The 18,445-nt window shown below is 32.2% G+C and overlaps 1 protein-coding gene and 1 long non-coding RNA gene across 2 annotated transcripts in view; one reads left to right on the top strand and one right to left on the bottom strand.

Moving 5' to 3' along the window:
• LOC139893211 (uncharacterized) overlaps positions 1–18,445 on the top strand; it is a 171,714-nt gene that overhangs the window by 13,975 nt on the left and 139,294 nt on the right. The window lies entirely within an intron of this gene.
• On the bottom strand, positions 74–7,778 carry LOC139893209 (histone deacetylase 14, chloroplastic-like). Its single transcript, XM_071876361.1, has 9 exons — positions 7,737–7,778; positions 6,741–6,857; positions 6,503–6,577; positions 5,712–5,813; positions 5,496–5,567; positions 4,491–4,547; positions 2,742–2,993; positions 1,007–1,188; positions 74–470 (listed from the first exon to the last, which is right to left on the bottom strand). The coding sequence occupies exons 1-9, from the start codon at positions 7,737–7,739 to the stop codon at positions 170–172; spliced, it is 1,161 nt and encodes a 386-aa protein (XP_071732462.1). The 5' UTR covers positions 7,740–7,778; the 3' UTR covers positions 74–169.

Below are 18,445 nucleotides of genomic sequence, written 5' to 3' on the forward strand. Positions count from 1 at the left end.
TAAATATTTTATTGATGAAACCCGCAAATCCGCGGGTTGTTAATAAGAATAACAATTAAAAATCTTTCCTAAAATGCATACAATATTAGACCGAGATAAAAGATAAATTTGTATATCAATCATTTTAAGTCTTTATTAAATAATCTAAGATAAAAGGCCTAAATGTTTCCTAAAGAGAGTGTAAGTGCTTGATCCTCTCAATAGCCTGCTTAACCTTCAAAGATGGTTCATCATGGAAGAAACTAGGGTCGTCATGTTCTGCTGCGGCACTCGGTTCTCCAATAAAAGCACGGAATGATTCTACAACAGAATTAGAAAGAGACTCCAAGTTGTAGCCTCCTTCCAAGAAAAACACGCATCGCCCACCACACAAATCTTTTGCAAGTTGCTTGATACTCATTGCCAACATGTAATATGTTCCAGTCCCGAACTGGAAATTGGCAAGTGGATCAAGTACATGTGCATCAAATCTATATAAAAAAATAATAATAAATAAATATAAAAATTATAAAATTCAATGTCAGGAACATTTGATCCTGTAAAAAACAATAAGACATATCCTATGAGATTGATGTAAAAGTCTATCATATTTTTAAGTTTAAACACTTGGATGAAAATAGGTGAAAGGAGAATAAGTAGCCTATAAACCAATACATGTATATATGTATATGGTAGGGTAGCCCAGGTGACGATTTGGGCAGGTTGGGTAATGGGCCAGGTTCAAAATTTTTTTTTATAAATAGCTAGTATATTTTTACTATATTAAAAAATCCAGTTTTTGCATAAGCAATTTTGCTAGGTTGTACGCCTGGTAATATGCACTTTGACACATTTAATTCATTTGACTCGATTCCCATTAAGCTATATTAATTCGCTTGACCCATTAGATATATAACACAACCTGAATCAACCCATTCATAAGTATATGGGTCGATATTGCCCATCTACTATGAACTAGTGATAATTAAATGCAAAGAACAAATAGTTTTTGTAGAAAGAAAATCACCCTGCTGAAACAAGAATTATATCAGGCTTAAATCTTTGTGCAGATGGTACAATGACTTGATCGAAGACAGATCGCATGGCTAAATCACCCGAACCTTCCGGTAATGGCAAATTAAGAGTTGCTCCTTTACCGTTTCCATGCCCTAAATCATCAAATTTTCCTGTACCAGGAAAGCTCCCATCCTAAAATTAAGAGTATATTAGCGATTGGAGACAACATGGAGATATAATGAACTTCCAAAATATTTACCTAATAAAAATTCTAGTAAATTAATAGACACGAAAAAATAGCGTAGTGATGCTATCTCCTTATGTAATAAGGCATTGATTAGATTACCTCCACATATGACCATAACATTATACCCTTGAAATTGAATGACAGTGCCTAATATGATCCTACTGAGGTCGCAGCTAAAATGCAATTGTAGAGACACGAGCCTCTAATATGAATGAATTAATATGACATTTACATTATTGTTATTTGTCTAGAACCTCCTATGTACTTTTTAATCCGTCTCTTCCAGATCATCGAACTTTCTTTTCTCCATTACAGGTCATCCTACTTTTTCAAACATTTTGTGTCCCAGTTATAGGCCATTTTGTTATCAAAACGACGTCGTTATGTGAGCCTTTATAGTACTCCTTCCGTCTCATTCCAATAGTCCCCATTTGACTTTCAAAGTCTTTTTTGATCAACTTTGACTCGATATATATTTATTTGTTTTATATATTATTTGATAAAAATTATACCAATCATAACACATTTAAGCATCAATCCATTTATATAAATTTCATCAAATTATACATAACACAAACAAAATTATATTGAGTCAAAGTTGAAAAAAAAAAGACTTTAAAAGTCAAATGAGGACTATTGGAATGAGACTGAGGGAGTACATTATGTTTCTTACCAAAACGGACGTCGTTATGGTAACAAAAGGGGTCTAGCTAGTAGCAACATTTGAAAAGTATGATAGACAGACAGTGACAAATATAACTCAATGGTATGGAAGGGACAAAGGAATTCAATGCAATAAACCCTTTGTCTCAAACAAATATACATGCCCTTCACATATGTGGCAGTGATTTTATGTTCATAAAATAAAGTTAGTTATGTTATTTCCTAAACTTCACATGGCAAGTCTATTGTTTACTTGAATGTAAGAGTCTCTATACTAAGATTTAGGGGTATTAGGTCATTACAGTTGATTTTCCGAGAGTGATTCAAATATCCAATTAAACGTCTAAAAGAAAACCTACTCCAACTTAACCAGACCATAGTTTACTATCATATTCCATTCAACTCTAATAAAATCGAATCAGTTTCTATACTACTTATTGTGTCTATCTCACTTGTAAAGGGGGGCATATGTTGGGCGGTTCGAGTAGGGGTCATCTGCAAACACTATTTAAGTTATAGTAGAAAAAATCATTTAATGTTTAATCTAGATCTAGCTAGATCCTTAAAGAAAGGTAGTGTGAATTAGAAATAAACTTCTTGGGAAGTTCAACCCGTTCCCCTTATAGCTAGTAATTTTATTTCATCCATTTAATCGACATCTGACCCATCAAAGAGTATATATGTCAAAAATGTCACCTTTACCATGTGAGATAACCCAGCCTCAAAGAATACCAGATCAATTAAATAAGAAATGAGAATTTATATTTATACATATACTATACCAAGGTGAATGGCAATTTAAAAATAAAGAAATGATTGAAGGTTTGTTACTTACTTGGTGAGTTGAGAGAAAAAATATGTCAGGATCATCATAGAATGCATCGCTAGTGCCATTCCCATGATGGACATCAAAATCGATAATGAAAACACGTTTAAGTCCATGGGCCTGTTGCGCATATCGAGCTGCAATAGCAACATTACCAAAAAAACAAAATCCCATGGGTCCTTTTGGAATAGCATGATGTCCAGGTGGACGTATCAAGGCAAAACCAACTGGAGGGTTCTTGGTGATTTTGGATGCTGCCACCTACAATTTTTTTAAAAAAAAAAAAAAAAAAACTTTTTCACGAAAAATTATACAAGGTAAATGATATACTTAGAGCATCTCAAACTATCGTGTCTATGAGGAGTGTTTTAATAAAGACGGAAACACTTTTTTGGGAGGAAGTAATTTTATTTCGTTTTTTTTAAATATATTTTTCCAAGCATAAGATCACATGAAAATATGAATATTTAAAAAAAACACTTTATGATAAATGTTATTATTTTGACGGGAAAATACTCGATGAAATAAATGATAACAATGAATGTTTTGCTTTTTATTATTCATTATAATTTCATATGTACATATAGATATAGCATATATATGAATATAATAAATAGAAATATACATAGTAAAATAAATCATATATAATAAATAGAAATATACATAGTAAAATAAATCACGGGCTCTTATTAGACAGGCTAATTTTATAATCCTATTAGTTCAATATTGCTATACCTATCTCTAAAAGTTCAATATAATAAATGCCTAATTTAAAGGATAAAATTTATGATACAATTTTGCAATATATATCCAATATTGCAAAATAATTTAAATAATTAATATGAAATTAAATAATTTAAATAATTAAAAAATCTACGTAAATTAAAAAATAAAAAATATATATAACTAAAAAACACTTTTAAAATTTGTCAACATCACGAGCTCTTAAACTCATAAAAATAATTGTTTAAAAAAATCAATTAATTTTGCACGATTATTTTATTCACCGTGCAATGCACTGGTTCTAATAATTTTGCACGATTGAGAAATAAAAAAAATTATAGTCGTTAAGTTACTAACAACACACAAAACCACTTTTAAAATTTTTCAACACCATGAGCTCTAAACTCAAAAGAATAATTGTTTAAAATAATCAATTAATTTTGGACGACTATTTTACCCACCGTGCAACGCACGGGCTCTAATAATTTTACACAAATTTTTATCCACTCGTCGCACGGGCTCTAAAAACTAGTGTGTGTGTGTGTGTGTGTGTATCAAGGATGCAAAACTCAATGACTCGGCTGAGAACTCGACGATAAGTTGCCAAAAATGTGCCAGCGATAAATCGTTGTCTAACTCGCTCATCTAAAAACTAGTGTGTGTGTGTGTGTGTGTGTGTATAATGTTTTAATTAAGAGGGAAACATTTTTTTTTTTTTTGAGGAAATGAGGGGAAGACACTATTTTTTCGTTTGTTTTGAATTTTCTTTTTTAAACATTAAGATCATATGATCACATGAAAATTTAAACATTAAAAAAAAAACACTTTGTGATAAATGTAATTATTTTGGCGGGTAAACGCTCGAAGAAATAAATGATAACATGCATCATGAGTATGCATCATATGTATACTCATGATGCATGTTATCATTTATTTTTTCGAACGTTTTTCCGCCAAAATAATAAGATTGTGAATCAATTTGCCGGGTAAACAATTCAATACGACTAATTTCATAAGTAGGTGAGGTGAAATTACCACATAATCAACCAAGGATAAGCCTGCTCCAGCAGCAGCCAATGACTCGTTAAAAGTCTGCACTTTCAACAGTATTCCAAGAATCATAAATTTGATAAACATAGTTGCAATAATAGAATAAAGCATAATTTCATTCAAAGGACACTATTTTACCTCATTTCCAAAACAAGGTAACCTATTTTGGTTTCACCTATTTAAAGGACTACATTATCAGATGTTAATTAGAAAAGGGAGTATCATTAGTTTCTTAAGTTAGTATTTGTTAAGTGAAGACATGGTATGTCACGTCATCAAAAAAGTCCATGTTGAGTGCTTATGTGGACTGGCACGTCATTATTTGAATTTTTTTTTTAAAATAAATTATTTAATTAATTTATATATATATATATATATATATATATATATATATATATATATATATATATATATATATATATATATATATAATTTTTTTATCTTTTTATTTTTTTATTCCTTTATTGTTACGGAGTGTTTTTTTTTCAAAAAAATTTCCAGTAAAAAAACAATAAATTGTTTTTTTTCAAGAAAATAAAAATAAAATAAAAAGAAAGAACTTAAAAAAAAAAATAATACAAAATAAAAAGTAGAAACAATTTTAAATTTTTTTTGAAAAATCTAATAACGACGTGGCAGTCCACGTAAGCATTCCACATGAACTTTTTTGATCCATGGCATCACTTAAAGGACACTAACCTAAGAAACTAACGATACTCCCTTTTTTTTATTAACATTTGATAATGTAGTCGTTTAAATAGGCCAAACCAAAATAGGTTACCTTCTTTGGGAAAAGAAAATGAGGTAAAATGGTTGGCTTTTTATGAAATTAACCCTAGAAAAAAAAAAACAATAAAAAGAAAAAAAAAGACAATGTAGTTTTAAAATATACAACTAATAAGTGATGTCAAATAAGCTAACTTCAATGAAAAGCTGCTTAGATCCCATCAAATTGAATTAACAATTTTTTTATATATATAACTCTCTTACCGTGGCAGTAGCGTATGTGTCTCCAAAGACATCAATGGGCATAACGCCCTGTACTGAAGCCCATTCCATTGCCTATCGAAATATATTTACAAGACCATTGATTAAAGGTGGTGTCTATCCCAGGAAAAATAATTTTGGCAAATATAATCTTATTTTTAGTAAAATTGCAAATCCTCTTTTTTTGTGTTCTGTTCATGACAAGCACACCTGCATTACCTTCTCAAGGGCAGAAACGTAAGATTTGGAATGTACATTTGCAATATCATCCACTGTAGCAGTTCTGAAGTTTTTAAGTTGGACAATCTCAGATCCTCGAAACTGCATGCGCATAGATGCAGTTTTTCATTTAGAATGAAATAAAGCTAGTGCAAACAGAAAAAATTCTTGCATATTGATATGCATTCAGTGAGAGAATTATATGGGATCTTGTACAGTCTTAGAAGGTATCCATTCAGTGAAAGAATTATATGGGATCATGTAAGAGTTGCCTTAAATCCTTTTTATTTTATTTTTTTTCTACACCCCGATAGCTTTAATGAGCTAGTAATAACAAGTTCATCAACTAATATAAAAATTGTAACAAGCCTACTTTTATTGAAGGGTTAAGTGCTTGGAAATGCATTAAAATGTAAGCCAAAATCTATAGTATGTATCAAACTTCAAATGAGTCTATTGTGTGTATCCAACTTTTAAAAATTAGTGTTTTATGCATCCAGGTATATGTGGTGGCCATATCAGTTTTGATCATTCGGATACATAAAATAGTAATTTTAAAATGTTGAATGCACGCGATTAACTCATTTATGGATCGATACATACCATACATTTTGAGCTGTAGTTTGATACAAATTTTTAGGAACTTAACCCTTTATTCGATTAGCCTAAACAGGAAATATACTTGTCTCAACTTGTAGAGAGATAAAACTTTAAACACAATGGTAAACTGAAATCGGAAACCTTTTAAGACGAATTATATATAATTATGTGAACGTAATGTTCTATTATACCTGTGGAGTGAGCCGAGCCTTCTCAAGAGCACTTACAATTGCGGAAACTCTTGAACTGCATTCTGGATGTCCCTCCTGTTACAACATTATGTAGAAATTGAGCAACGTCTCTCGAAAACACTTTTTATATATACAAGATATAACTAGATCAGCTTAGCTTAGCTTAGCGCATATAGATGCCTTAGTGTTTTATTCTTAGAAGTACAAAGAAAGAACAAAATTGTAGGTTATTTACTACCGCGTTATGACCCATTGCGGGAGCTAAACTGTAAATAACTTTTGCTCGACTCTCATCTGTCTCGGCGGATGAACATGGAGTAGAAGCTTCGAAACACATTGTCCTTGAAGTCACAAGCTAAATTAATGTTTGGCAAAGTAGCTGTTAAAAAATGATAAAATAACAGAAAAAGAAAAATGGACACGAGAAAAAACAATTGATGCCAAATTAATATATAATGATTCAATATTATAATTAAGCTACATCTTATTATTTTCACTCTCACTACCAGTCATATAAACACATCATAATCATAATTAGAATTATAGAAGTAGAAAACGAGCTTAAAACTGGCACGTCTCGAAAGTAGAAAGCGAGCCTAAAACCAAATGGCAAACACGCGAGCCTATCCGGAACGGGGGACGACGAAACAATACACAACAAACTAAATTAGCACAAAGAAACAAACCACAATGTGAAACAAACAAAGACCTATGCCATACCGAGCTCAAGAACAAAAGCCAAATAAAGAAGACACCATGCAACAAGCAACAAGCCAAAAAAAGATGTGGCTTCTACTGCCATCAAGAAGCTTAATCATAAAGAGCAAAAAGGTTTATGTTTCCATGTTTAATATATTGTATTTGAATTTAAAGGCTGTATGCACAAGTTAATAAACTTTGAATAAATTTTTGTATGTCTTATATGTTCCTCTTTTAACATTCTATTCAGCAACAAATTTCATAATACCCATCTTATCAGATTTATATCACCCATCTTATCATCAGAATTTAGAGACGAACATATATTATATTTACTGAATAAAACACATACATGTTTATATGCAATTACCTTTTTGAAACTTTACACACATGTTTATATCTGCTAACAGTATGGAATACATAAACCCATTGGTATGACTATGGCCGTATGTACGTACTAATATAAGGTAGGGTTATGATAGAGTTAATTCAGAAAATCATACGCTAAAAAGGCATGAGGAGTAATCGAACATACCATAGGTGAAGAGAATGATTACACGAAGGAGATTCTGAGGACTGATCGAAGTGACAGAAAGTTATGTTACGGCCATAGAATGATCGAAGGGTCGTTTATATAATGTTAATGGGAAACAAAGGGTATTTGAGTAAATTAATAATCTAAAGGGTATTATGGGTATTTCTTCACCTCTCTGGATCCTTCCATTCCCATTATGTCTCACCTCTTACCCTAATTCCTCTCTTACGCATCCTCAACCACGACCACGACCACAACCACCATCATCCTTATCGACAATCGTGACTGATGAATCCACTCCGTCAAAACCACCATCACCTTCATCGACATCGTCACTTTCGCAAGTGCTGGCTGCGTCGTCTTCTCCGCCCTGCAACACACTTTGTCACACCCACATATATTGTTTTCGTTATCGTCTATGCGATTTTCATTTATTAACTACCGAGTAAGCATTGCCTTTCTTACGAATTTAAGAATTTAGGATTTTGATTTCTGCTTCTAATTTGGCTTATGCTTTTGAGAAGCTTTTGTTTATTCATATTCATTGCCTATATTCATTATGCAAATAGAATGAGGCGATGCTCAATTGGAGATCAAAAGTAATTGATTATTTTGATTTGCTTCATATTCGATTACTAAAAAGGCCCCCTTTTTTATAGCATTTGAAGTACCTAAATATAAAATAATACTCATAATGGTAAAAAGCAGCCCTATGTCAAAACTTGAAGCTTCCTGGACTACATATCCTTTTTTTTTTTTTTTTTTTTTTTGGAATCTTTGTTTGTGGGTGTGTTGTTAGTATATATATTACAATAGTTTTCTAGCTTCTTTTTTTATTTTCTCATATGTATATGTATTCCTTTTCAGCTCATGCTACTACTTTACCAATTTACCTATACTTTCATTATATAATCCTGGTGCTAAAATCTTGAAGCTAGGTTAGGTAAGCTATTTAACTTTTGACACCTAAATGGCTCAAATTTTGTTTGATACTTGAAACTATATATATAAAGAATCAGTGGTTTCTAGGTGTGATAGTTATATCATGTTTCAACAATGGTGTTGTTTAGCACACAGCAATTCTAAAATGAGCTAGTAATTTTATTTCATCTATTTAATCGACACCTGACCCATCAAAGAGTATATATGTCAAAATGTCACCTTTACCATGTGAGATAACCCAGGCTCAAAGAATACCAGATCAATTAAATAAGAAATGAGAATTTATATTTATACATATACTATACCAAAGTGAATGGCAATTTAAAAATAAAGAAATGATTGAAGGTTTGTTACTTACTTGGTGAGTTGAGATAAAAAAAAATATGTCAGGATCATTATAGAATGCATCGCTAGTGCCATTCCCATGATGGACATCAAAATCGATAATGAAAACACGTTTAAGTCCATGGACATGTTGCGCATATCGAGCTGTAATAGCAACATTACCAAAAAAACAATATCCCATGGGTCCTTTTGGAATATCATGATGTCCAGGTGGACGCATCAAGGCAAAACCAATCGGAGGGTTCTTGGTGATTTTGGATGCTGCCAATTTAAAAAAAAAAAAAAAAAAGAAAACTTTTTCACGAAAAATTATACAAGGTAAATGATATACTTAGAGCATCTCCAACTATCGTGTCTATGAGGAGTGTTTTAATCAAGATGGAAGCACTTTTTTCGGATGAAGTAATTTTATTTTGTTTTTTTTTAATTTATTTTTTCAAGCATTAAGATCACAAATATGAATATTTAGAAAAGACACTTTGTGATAAATGTTATTATTTTGACGGAAAAACGCTCGAAGAAATAAATGATATCAATGAATGTTTTGCTTCTGGGTTTGTTTTAAGGGGTTAGAAATTAGGGCTTAGAAATTAGGGGGTTAAAGATTAGGGTTTAGCTATTAGGATTTAGAAATTAGGGTTTTGGGTTTAGAAATTAGTGTTTAGGGTTTAGAAATTAGGGCTTAGATTGAATTTTTAACATAAACGGTTTAGAGTTTTGAGTTTAGGGACTAGATCCAAAACACTAAACCCTAAACTTTAAATCGAACTAAATTTTGAAAAAAAAAAACACTTCACACAAGATGAAAAAAAAATGATGCAAATAAACTCTAATTAAAACATTACTCATGATGTATGTTATCATTTATTTCTTCGAGCGATTTCTCGCCAAAATAATAATATTCGTCACAAAATATCCTTTTTAAATGTTCATATTTTCATGTGATCTTATTATTTGAAAAAAGATAATTTCAAAAAAAAATTACTCCCCAATATATATATATATATATATATACGTATATATACGTATATATATATATATATATGTATACATATATATACGTATATATATATATATATACGTATATATACGTATATATATATATATGTATACGTATATATACGTATATATATATGTATACGTATATATGTACGTATATATATATATATATGTACGTATATATATACATATATATATATATATAGTGGTAGGATCAATGGGAGGTAACCAATCGGGGGAAGCGGGGGGAAGCAACAACTTTTTTTTTCGTTTTTTGAAAAAACTTTGTTCACGAACATTATAGATTGGATGAAAATATGAACATTTAATAAAGACACTTTGTGCTAAATGTATTTATTTCGGCGGGAAAACGCTCGAAGAAGTAATATATATTACAATTATCGTGTTTTTCGCGTATGTTGAGGTTTTAGATATTAGGGCTTAGATATTAGGGTTTACAGGGTTTAGATATTAGGGTTTAGAAATTTAGGGTTTAGGGTTTAGATTTAGGATTATATTGAGTTTTTAACACGAACGGTTTAGAGTTTAGGGTTTAAGATTTAGGGTTTGGGGTTTTGGATTTAGGGACTAAACCCAAAACACGAAACTCTAAACCCTAAACTCTAAATCGGGCTAAATTTTATTTCACAAAACATGAAAAAAACGTTAACATCTTTCACGATCAATATTATCTTGAATGTTATTTTTTTCGATCATTTTCCCGCCTAAATAATAACATTCATCACGAAGTATCTTTTTTAAATATTCATATTTTCGTGTGATCTTGATGCCTGAAAAAAAATTCAAAAAAAATGAAATTTTTTTTTTTTGCTTCCTACGCTTCCCCCCGATTGGTTACTTTCCCACTAATCATGCCACCATATATATATATATATATATATATATATATATATATATATATATATATATATATATATATATATATATATATATATATATATATATATATATATCTCTCTTCTCTACCACTTATAAAGCATGTGATATACTGCTGATGTGTCATTTCCACCTTAATCTAAGGACTATAATGCTGACGTGTAAATTGCTGTTTTAATCAAGATTATCTCTAATAATTTTGACAAATTTACAAATGTCACTTTGCCATTCGTATTTTCACTAGCATTTTTATCAGATGGCCAATTTAATTGAAGGATTGCAAGCGCATAATCAGGAGCGGTTTCATAGAATCAGGGGCAGTTTCATAAAATCAAAACTCCTTCCTCCGATCCATCCTAGATTTCAATCAATTGAAGCTTATCCAAACTTCAATCAATTAAAGATTAGCATCAACAGAAAATCAATGATCGAGATCGACATCGACATCGACAGTTCCATTCTCCCGATTTATCATATCAATTTATTTTTAATCCGAAATTTAATTTGGGTTTGTTGACGATGCAATATCAGCGCCAAATATCTGAGAAATCGCAATCATATATATATATATATATATATATATATATATATATATATATATATATATATATATATATATATATATATATATATATATCTTCTCTACCACTTATAAAGCATGTGATATACTGCTGATGTGTCAATTCCACCTTAATCTAAGGACTATAATGCTGACGTGTAAATTGCTGTTTTAATCAAGATTATCTCTAATAATTTTGACAAATTTACAAATGTCACTTTGCCATTCGTATTTTCACTAGCATTTTTATCAGATGGCCAATTTAATTGAAGGATTGCAAGCGCATAATCAGGAGCGGTTTCATAGAATCAGGGGCAGTTTCATAAAATCAAAACTCCTTCCTCCGATCCATCCTAGATTTCAATCAATTGAAGCTTATCCAAACTTCAATCAATTAAAGATTAGCATCAACAGAAAATCAATGATCGAGATCGACATCGACATCGACAGTTCCATTCTCCCGATTTATCATATCAATTTATTTTTAATCCGAAATTTAATTTGGGTTTGTTGACGATGCAATATCATCGCCAAATATCTGAGAAATCGCAATCGGTATTTTCATTATTACTTATCTATAATCGTCGTATTATTATTTTAATTTTTAAAATTATTTTATTATTGTGTAAATTTCGAGATCGACTTGGTTTTACCGAAATAAATGAGTAGATGAGTAGAGTGATACTACTTGTGTTGGATCTTACAGATTTTATTATGCAAAAAAGACGATATATTGATTTAGGTCGATCTTTTTATTCAGTAATATCGAGATTTAGATGGTTTTACTGAAATAATTGTGTACAATAATTGTGTACGGTGATACGATTTGTGTTTAAAGCCGTGTAGATGATTTTTACTGAAATAATAATTATCGAACTTTAAAGCCATGTACTGATAATATATAGTTTTATATGTGATTTTTAAGTGAAATCATCTCACATTAAATTTATAGTTTTCTTTATAATGTGATTTTTAATGGTTCATGTTACTGAGTTTGCAGATCCTCAACAATTTAACCACTGCTTTGTAAGATCATTTAATACTCATGGAACTCTATTTCTGTATGTACTTATGATCTGTTACTTGATATTTATAACAACGTAAAATATAATATTTCAATTACTATTGCTGCAAACCAATAAAATCATTGTATGAATTTGTATCTATTGGTTATGGAATTATCAAACCACATTTATTTCAGAAACCGTTATGACTGAGACTTCAAACTATAACCTCACTTTAACAATCACAAACATTGAATGATCAAAATGGGCACTCTGTTAAATTGTGATCTTGTTCAATTAATTTAGGCTGTTTATTGTAATGTCACATTTGTGTTACCTCACATAACATATTTTGTTGTGTTTTAATTGCTCGATTTGCTAATCTTTAACAATGATATGGGAATTGTTGAACAAAATCTTTGAATATTGTTTCGTTATTGTTTATTTACCCATCCAGATAGTTGATTTCCATCAATCGATTATTCCATTCTTGCAGGTATGCAAATTAAACCTATTATAATATCTCAATCGATTGTTTATGTGTGATGTTTGGTTGAATTGTTTCTAATAAATACCTATGTTGCGCATAAAAGACATGTCACAATGTTTATGTGTAATATTTACAGGTTGAACCTTAATTGAATTATGTTGAACCTTAATAGATAGGTCATGAGTTTTACTTCATGTACATATAGAAGATTCAGAAACTTCGGATGTATCGTGATCATGATCGTTTTTATTTTTCAGGTTCCATGAACAAATTCCATTGTTTAATCTTCAAGTATCATAACCAAAGTGTGTATATAGGCTGTATATAAGCTGAGGTGTTGATACCTTAACCCGAAAGTAAAGGGTGGGATAGTGTGCGGGTTAAAAAATCAATGGTAAGTGACAGAGACCAATTTTGATTTTTGGATGTGTCGTCCATTGTGGATATGTATGTTGTGATCAGATTATAAACAAGAAAACAACGAATAGATCCACTTAGGGTCATATGTGGTGTTTTTGGTGGGAAATAGGCTGGTCTGCTATAAAACTTGACTCCAGGTTGCAGTGGTATTAAGAAATTGATCACTTGGTTTGATCACTCCAGGTTGACGTGCTACTACTTCTTATCGGTAAATCAAAATTTGAATGTTTAGGTGTCAAATACGTTACTTTTGGTTAAAAAAACTTGAATTCAGTATGTGAACTATAAAACTTTAGTATCATCGTGCTCTAACTTCAGCTCATAATGTTGTAACTTCAGCTGTAACTTCAGCTTATAATGTTGTTTATCAACATTTTATTCAATATAACTTAGTTGTGCTCAGTTTTATCAACTACAAATGGGTCACTCGACATTATTTAAGAGTTTAAGAGTATAATTTTCAATAAGAGAAAAAAGGATAACAACTTGAAAAAACTAAAGGTAACTGCTTACTTTTGCTTTTCCAGTTTCTGTCATAAATTTATCTTTTGGGTCTTCTATTGCTCTACTTAAAACTTCTTTATGTAATTTCTTCCGTGTCAAATTACAATACAATCATTCCTCATCCTGAGATTTTGAAGATAAGGGGTTCCCCACGTCCAACAATAGGTAAGCTTTTATATATCTTTGATTATTTATTATGTTTGGATATAGGTGAAAGATTGAGTGGGTCATACTCATAAGTGGGGGAGTGGTCTATGATTGGCGCCTTAAAGCTGTAGCTGTGATTTGGGAAGATGTTAATATTTGTTAACTCGGTAGGGAGTATAAATAGTACCTGGGAAAATTTTTAAGCCTATGATTTTGCTGAGGGCTGTGGTCCCGACATTGTAGTACCTGAGGGATAACTGTTCCTGTTTCAAAATTCTTTTTGTCTCGGCAAAGTAGATTACTTTTTAGTATTTAACACCATCACAAGTAAAGAAAACTCTCTACTTTATCTTTTTAGATAGTTACCTGAGTTGATGTATGTAGCAATTGTTAGAAAGTTCCTCTGTCTGTACATGTACATCTAAACTTTCAGTAGTTTTTGTTATCGTCCATAATTACATCACAGAAATTTACTAAGGTTCACACTCATTTTCCGGATTGCTGCTGTGATTTAAAATTAGCTTTTGTACTCTTGAAAGAGTATATGTTGTACTGGTACCGGCTCTGTTTACCAAGTCTTTTAAGTACACATCATATTCATGAAGCATTTTTAATAGATTTGAGATTTGTAATAATGTAGTATGTTAAATGTTGATTGTTGTTTTGTATGACATAACCAAGTACACTACTGGGAACTTACGAAAGTACTTAACTACGAACCCAAGATGCTTACTTTAAACTCCTTTGACTTTGTATGTTGAGCATGATTCATGATCTCACACGTGTAATTTCATGTCTTTGTGGATCTATTAATCATTCTCAAAGCTGATTGTTCGTCACTATATACACAGGTCTAATTTATAGCCAATCTATAATTTCATAGTTGTGTATCACTAGGCTGTTGTGTGACATTTTTTTTTCTTTTCGGAAGCTTGAAAGAGGTGATCATTACTTTCGTGACATGGTTAAGATTAATAATCTTTATATATCTTTCTTATACTTCTTTTAATATCATATTATATTGTTGAAATCATTCGTAAAAAAGTGCCACAAAATAACTATACGTTCATGCATAATGCGTAGTACTCTGAGTTTAGTTGCTACAAAAAAAAACTATTTTTTATTGCAAGTACTACATGTTATTCAGAATTTAGCAAACTCAACGGCAATGTGCAATGCATTTGATTGAAGTAACAATCTTCATAATCGCTTTTATTTATCTGGGTTGAGTGATCACTTGTCAAAACAGTTAATCTATTGTGTTAATATAGCTAATCTAAGTTAAATGTAAGTATGTGAGTGATCGTGTAGTGTTACTTGATGACTTTTTATATGAACGAAATCAATTTTTCTCGAGTTTTCAGATGCCATTGATATGCCAATAACGGACGGTTTTATTTCTGCGGTGTCGTTAGGTCGCAGGATGTCCGATTCGGCTGCACACAGTGTCTTCGTTTATTTATATTTTGCGGCACCTAAATTACTTTACTTTCTAAGGTGTAGATGTGTAAATTAACCTAGTGTCGAATTTTTATGCTGATTGACAAATTGAAGATCAAGTGGATAATTGTCTTTTATTTAAATTACCTGGATAGAAGATAGTAGTTGTTTTTAGCTAAAGGTCCTAAATGCAGAAAAGGAAATAAGGTGGGAGGATATCCGGAGTATGCAGATCAGGAAAATGTTGACCAAGATATCAGTGTTGGGTTAGGTAGAGGTAATTATGATTATGTTAAGGCTATGCTTGGATTGATGTTGATCTGGTTGGATGAGCCAATTACACAGACCTACTTATCTCTGAACTCTTAGAGTTCTCTTTGAGCAGTGAAAAGTATGTCACTTGGTCGTATAACTGAAGCGTAGCAATATATCGGAGGTTATACTTAGTAAAGCACTAGGTTTGTTAGTGGGTAGAGCTCTAATCCTAACCCCGTTATCAGTTATAACAGCGTGCCGTGTTGATTGAACACTGATCACAAACGGAAGGAGTCTGTCAGTTTAAGTTGGCAAAACCTTGATTGATAACTAACTACCATTTCATCATACTAGTGAGATCACCACAAATCAAACATTATACAGCATTACGGTTAACATACTGATAGTAAAGCAGATAGAAACCTAATGAGTACCTAAACAGTTGATATGACTAAGACTTATGGCAACAATCAGACAAGAACATGCAATATGCTTGGGTCATACAGTAGAGGCACTAACTAGATCTTAATAGCTCCTAAGAGGTCTCTTCGAAATAGTCAATAGGCATACTAGGTCATTCATGTCTCAATTCCTAGGTTCCGTGTCCTAAAAGTGCATTAGATGCCTCTCGGGAACTCCGGCCATACCGAGTTCATAGAATCTTCAGATACAGTATAACCTGGAGTCTTAATCCTATGAAGTAGCTAATTTCATATAGGTGGAAAAGTCCTGATCACAACCTAAGTTGGTCAATCCTTAAGATGCTAGCATACAAATCTATCAGACTTCCTAGTTCAGCAGTATAAAAGTAACCGTACTAAATTAACATAATTACGCTAACCCAAACTTCTATCATGGCAACATACAGATAAATTAAGCTATCATGGAAATATCAGAACGCTTTATTAAACATAAAATATAAGAATATATGTTTAATACAAAAGATAGGCGTACCGGATAAAAGCCTGAAAAAGCCGAACTAATCTGCCCGGGATCCGAGGGACTCGCCGGGATATCTTCCAGAAAATAAAAACTAGCTAACTACTGCTAAAAACTACCAAATAATATTGAAAATGTAAATTGAATTGCAATCTGAGTGTGTGTTGGAATGAATGGAGGAGGCCCTTTAAATAGACTTGGAAAACTGCCAAATACGGCTGGAAGGCCGTTTGGCAGGACGTATTTGGCAGCCCGTTTTTGTGGCAGCCCGTTTGGTGGCTCGCTTGGTAGCACGTATTTGGCAGGCCGTTTCCATACGGCAGGCTGTTTGGCAGGCCGTTTTTTATGCCTGGTCAGCCTGAATTCACTGGATCGTAACTTGATTTCTTGTCTTTCACCATTCTCGCTCTAGAATCTTCGTTTTAGCTCCGTTTTACTTGATTCGTTTTGCATCGCCTTTGTAATTACTTAATCTACAAAATCAACCGAAAAAGCGATAATTTTGCCGACAAAGTTTTAATCTTTATTGTTTTAGGGCCTGATTTAGGGGGTAAAAACGTGACTTTTTGCCCGATATCAAATACCCCACACTTAGCTTTGCTTGTCCTCAAGCAAGAAAGTGGGAATATCGGAATCTTTCTAATGGATTCTTCTTTGCCCCACCCTTAGATCTTTTTATTATGCCTTCATCAGAAGTCGGTCCATCTTTCGAAAGTATTAGAAAAAGTTTCAAACTTCGATGATTTGGTCGTTAGATTTCGATTTCGTCCATAGTGGAAAAGGCGTACTTTCCAACTCTCAGATGTAGAGTATACATGATCAGGGTTCTCACTGACGGATCACTCATATCACTCAAGTGTTTAGGGTGTCCTATTCTAGTTGTATTGTCGCTCAGAAGCCAGTCGTGTAACAGTTCACATCATAGTCTTGGTAAAGCATCGATATCTCCACCGGTTAAGTAAGGATGGCACTGATCTTCTTCCTAAGCATTCTTTCAAGAGGGAGACGGGTTATAGGGTTTGGTTGGAAATTTATGAAGTTTGGGTGAAAGGGATCCAGATCTTTTGTTTTTGAGAGATTTGATAGACTTTGATTCTTCAGAGTATCCATTTTGGATAGATAATGGCTGAGAATTCCGTAAAGGTTTTCTTTGGAAGAGGCGGATTTTGCTAAGACTTTGTCTAGAATTTTATTTTGCTCTTCCATCATTCTTCTTCAGGGCATCTCCTTGGGTTTCTTTTTGCCTTATTAGAGACTTTGCTCCTAGAGACTTTGCCTTTTCAAATAATCATCATTTTTTTTTTGCATACCCTTTCTTCATAACTTTTGTCTTTTGTTCCTGGTGCCCAGAGAGAAAGTGATAATCCACTGAAAATAGGTCTTTGACCTATCAAAAACAATCAGGGGTTCAGAATCTTTCGACTAGTGCTTTTGAAGCGAATTTGATCGATCTATCTCTTCATTGATCTCTGGATCTTTGGTGAAATGGAAAGGGGAATGAAATGTGAATGGTGTATTTTGGGAGTGAATTTGGGGTGAATATTTCTGATTCATCAACTCTTTTTATGAGTTGGTCTGGTTAAGATTACGTGGAGTGGAAACGGAAACGGATGGTTTTTGTCTTCTCTATTCGGAATGATTTCGGAAGGAGTATCGCACCTGCACCACGTATGGCGCTTACTAACCATTGGCCTTGAAACGTATGTCTGAACCAAGTTTTAACTTGAACTGTACACCGGCACGCTCATCAATTGAAATAACAAAGTTC

The sequence above is a fragment of the Rutidosis leptorrhynchoides genome, chromosome 2 (genome assembly GCF_046630445.1).
Source record: "Rutidosis leptorrhynchoides isolate AG116_Rl617_1_P2 chromosome 2, CSIRO_AGI_Rlap_v1, whole genome shotgun sequence".
NCBI lineage: Eukaryota > Viridiplantae > Streptophyta > Magnoliopsida > Asterales > Asteraceae > Rutidosis > Rutidosis leptorrhynchoides.

What these genes read in the sequence shown, in the direction of transcription:
- LOC139893209 (XM_071876361.1), bottom strand. An exon ending in CCGCAATGGGTCATAACGCG is followed by an intron (nt 6,578 to 6,740) that starts GTAGTAAATAAC and finishes ATGTTGTAACAG; the next exon opens with GAGGGACATCCAGAATGCAG. An exon ending in TTTTTCTCTCAACTCACCAA is followed by an intron (nt 1,189 to 2,741) that starts GTAAGTAACAAA and finishes TCTTAATTTTAG; the next exon opens with GATGGGAGCTTTCCTGGTAC.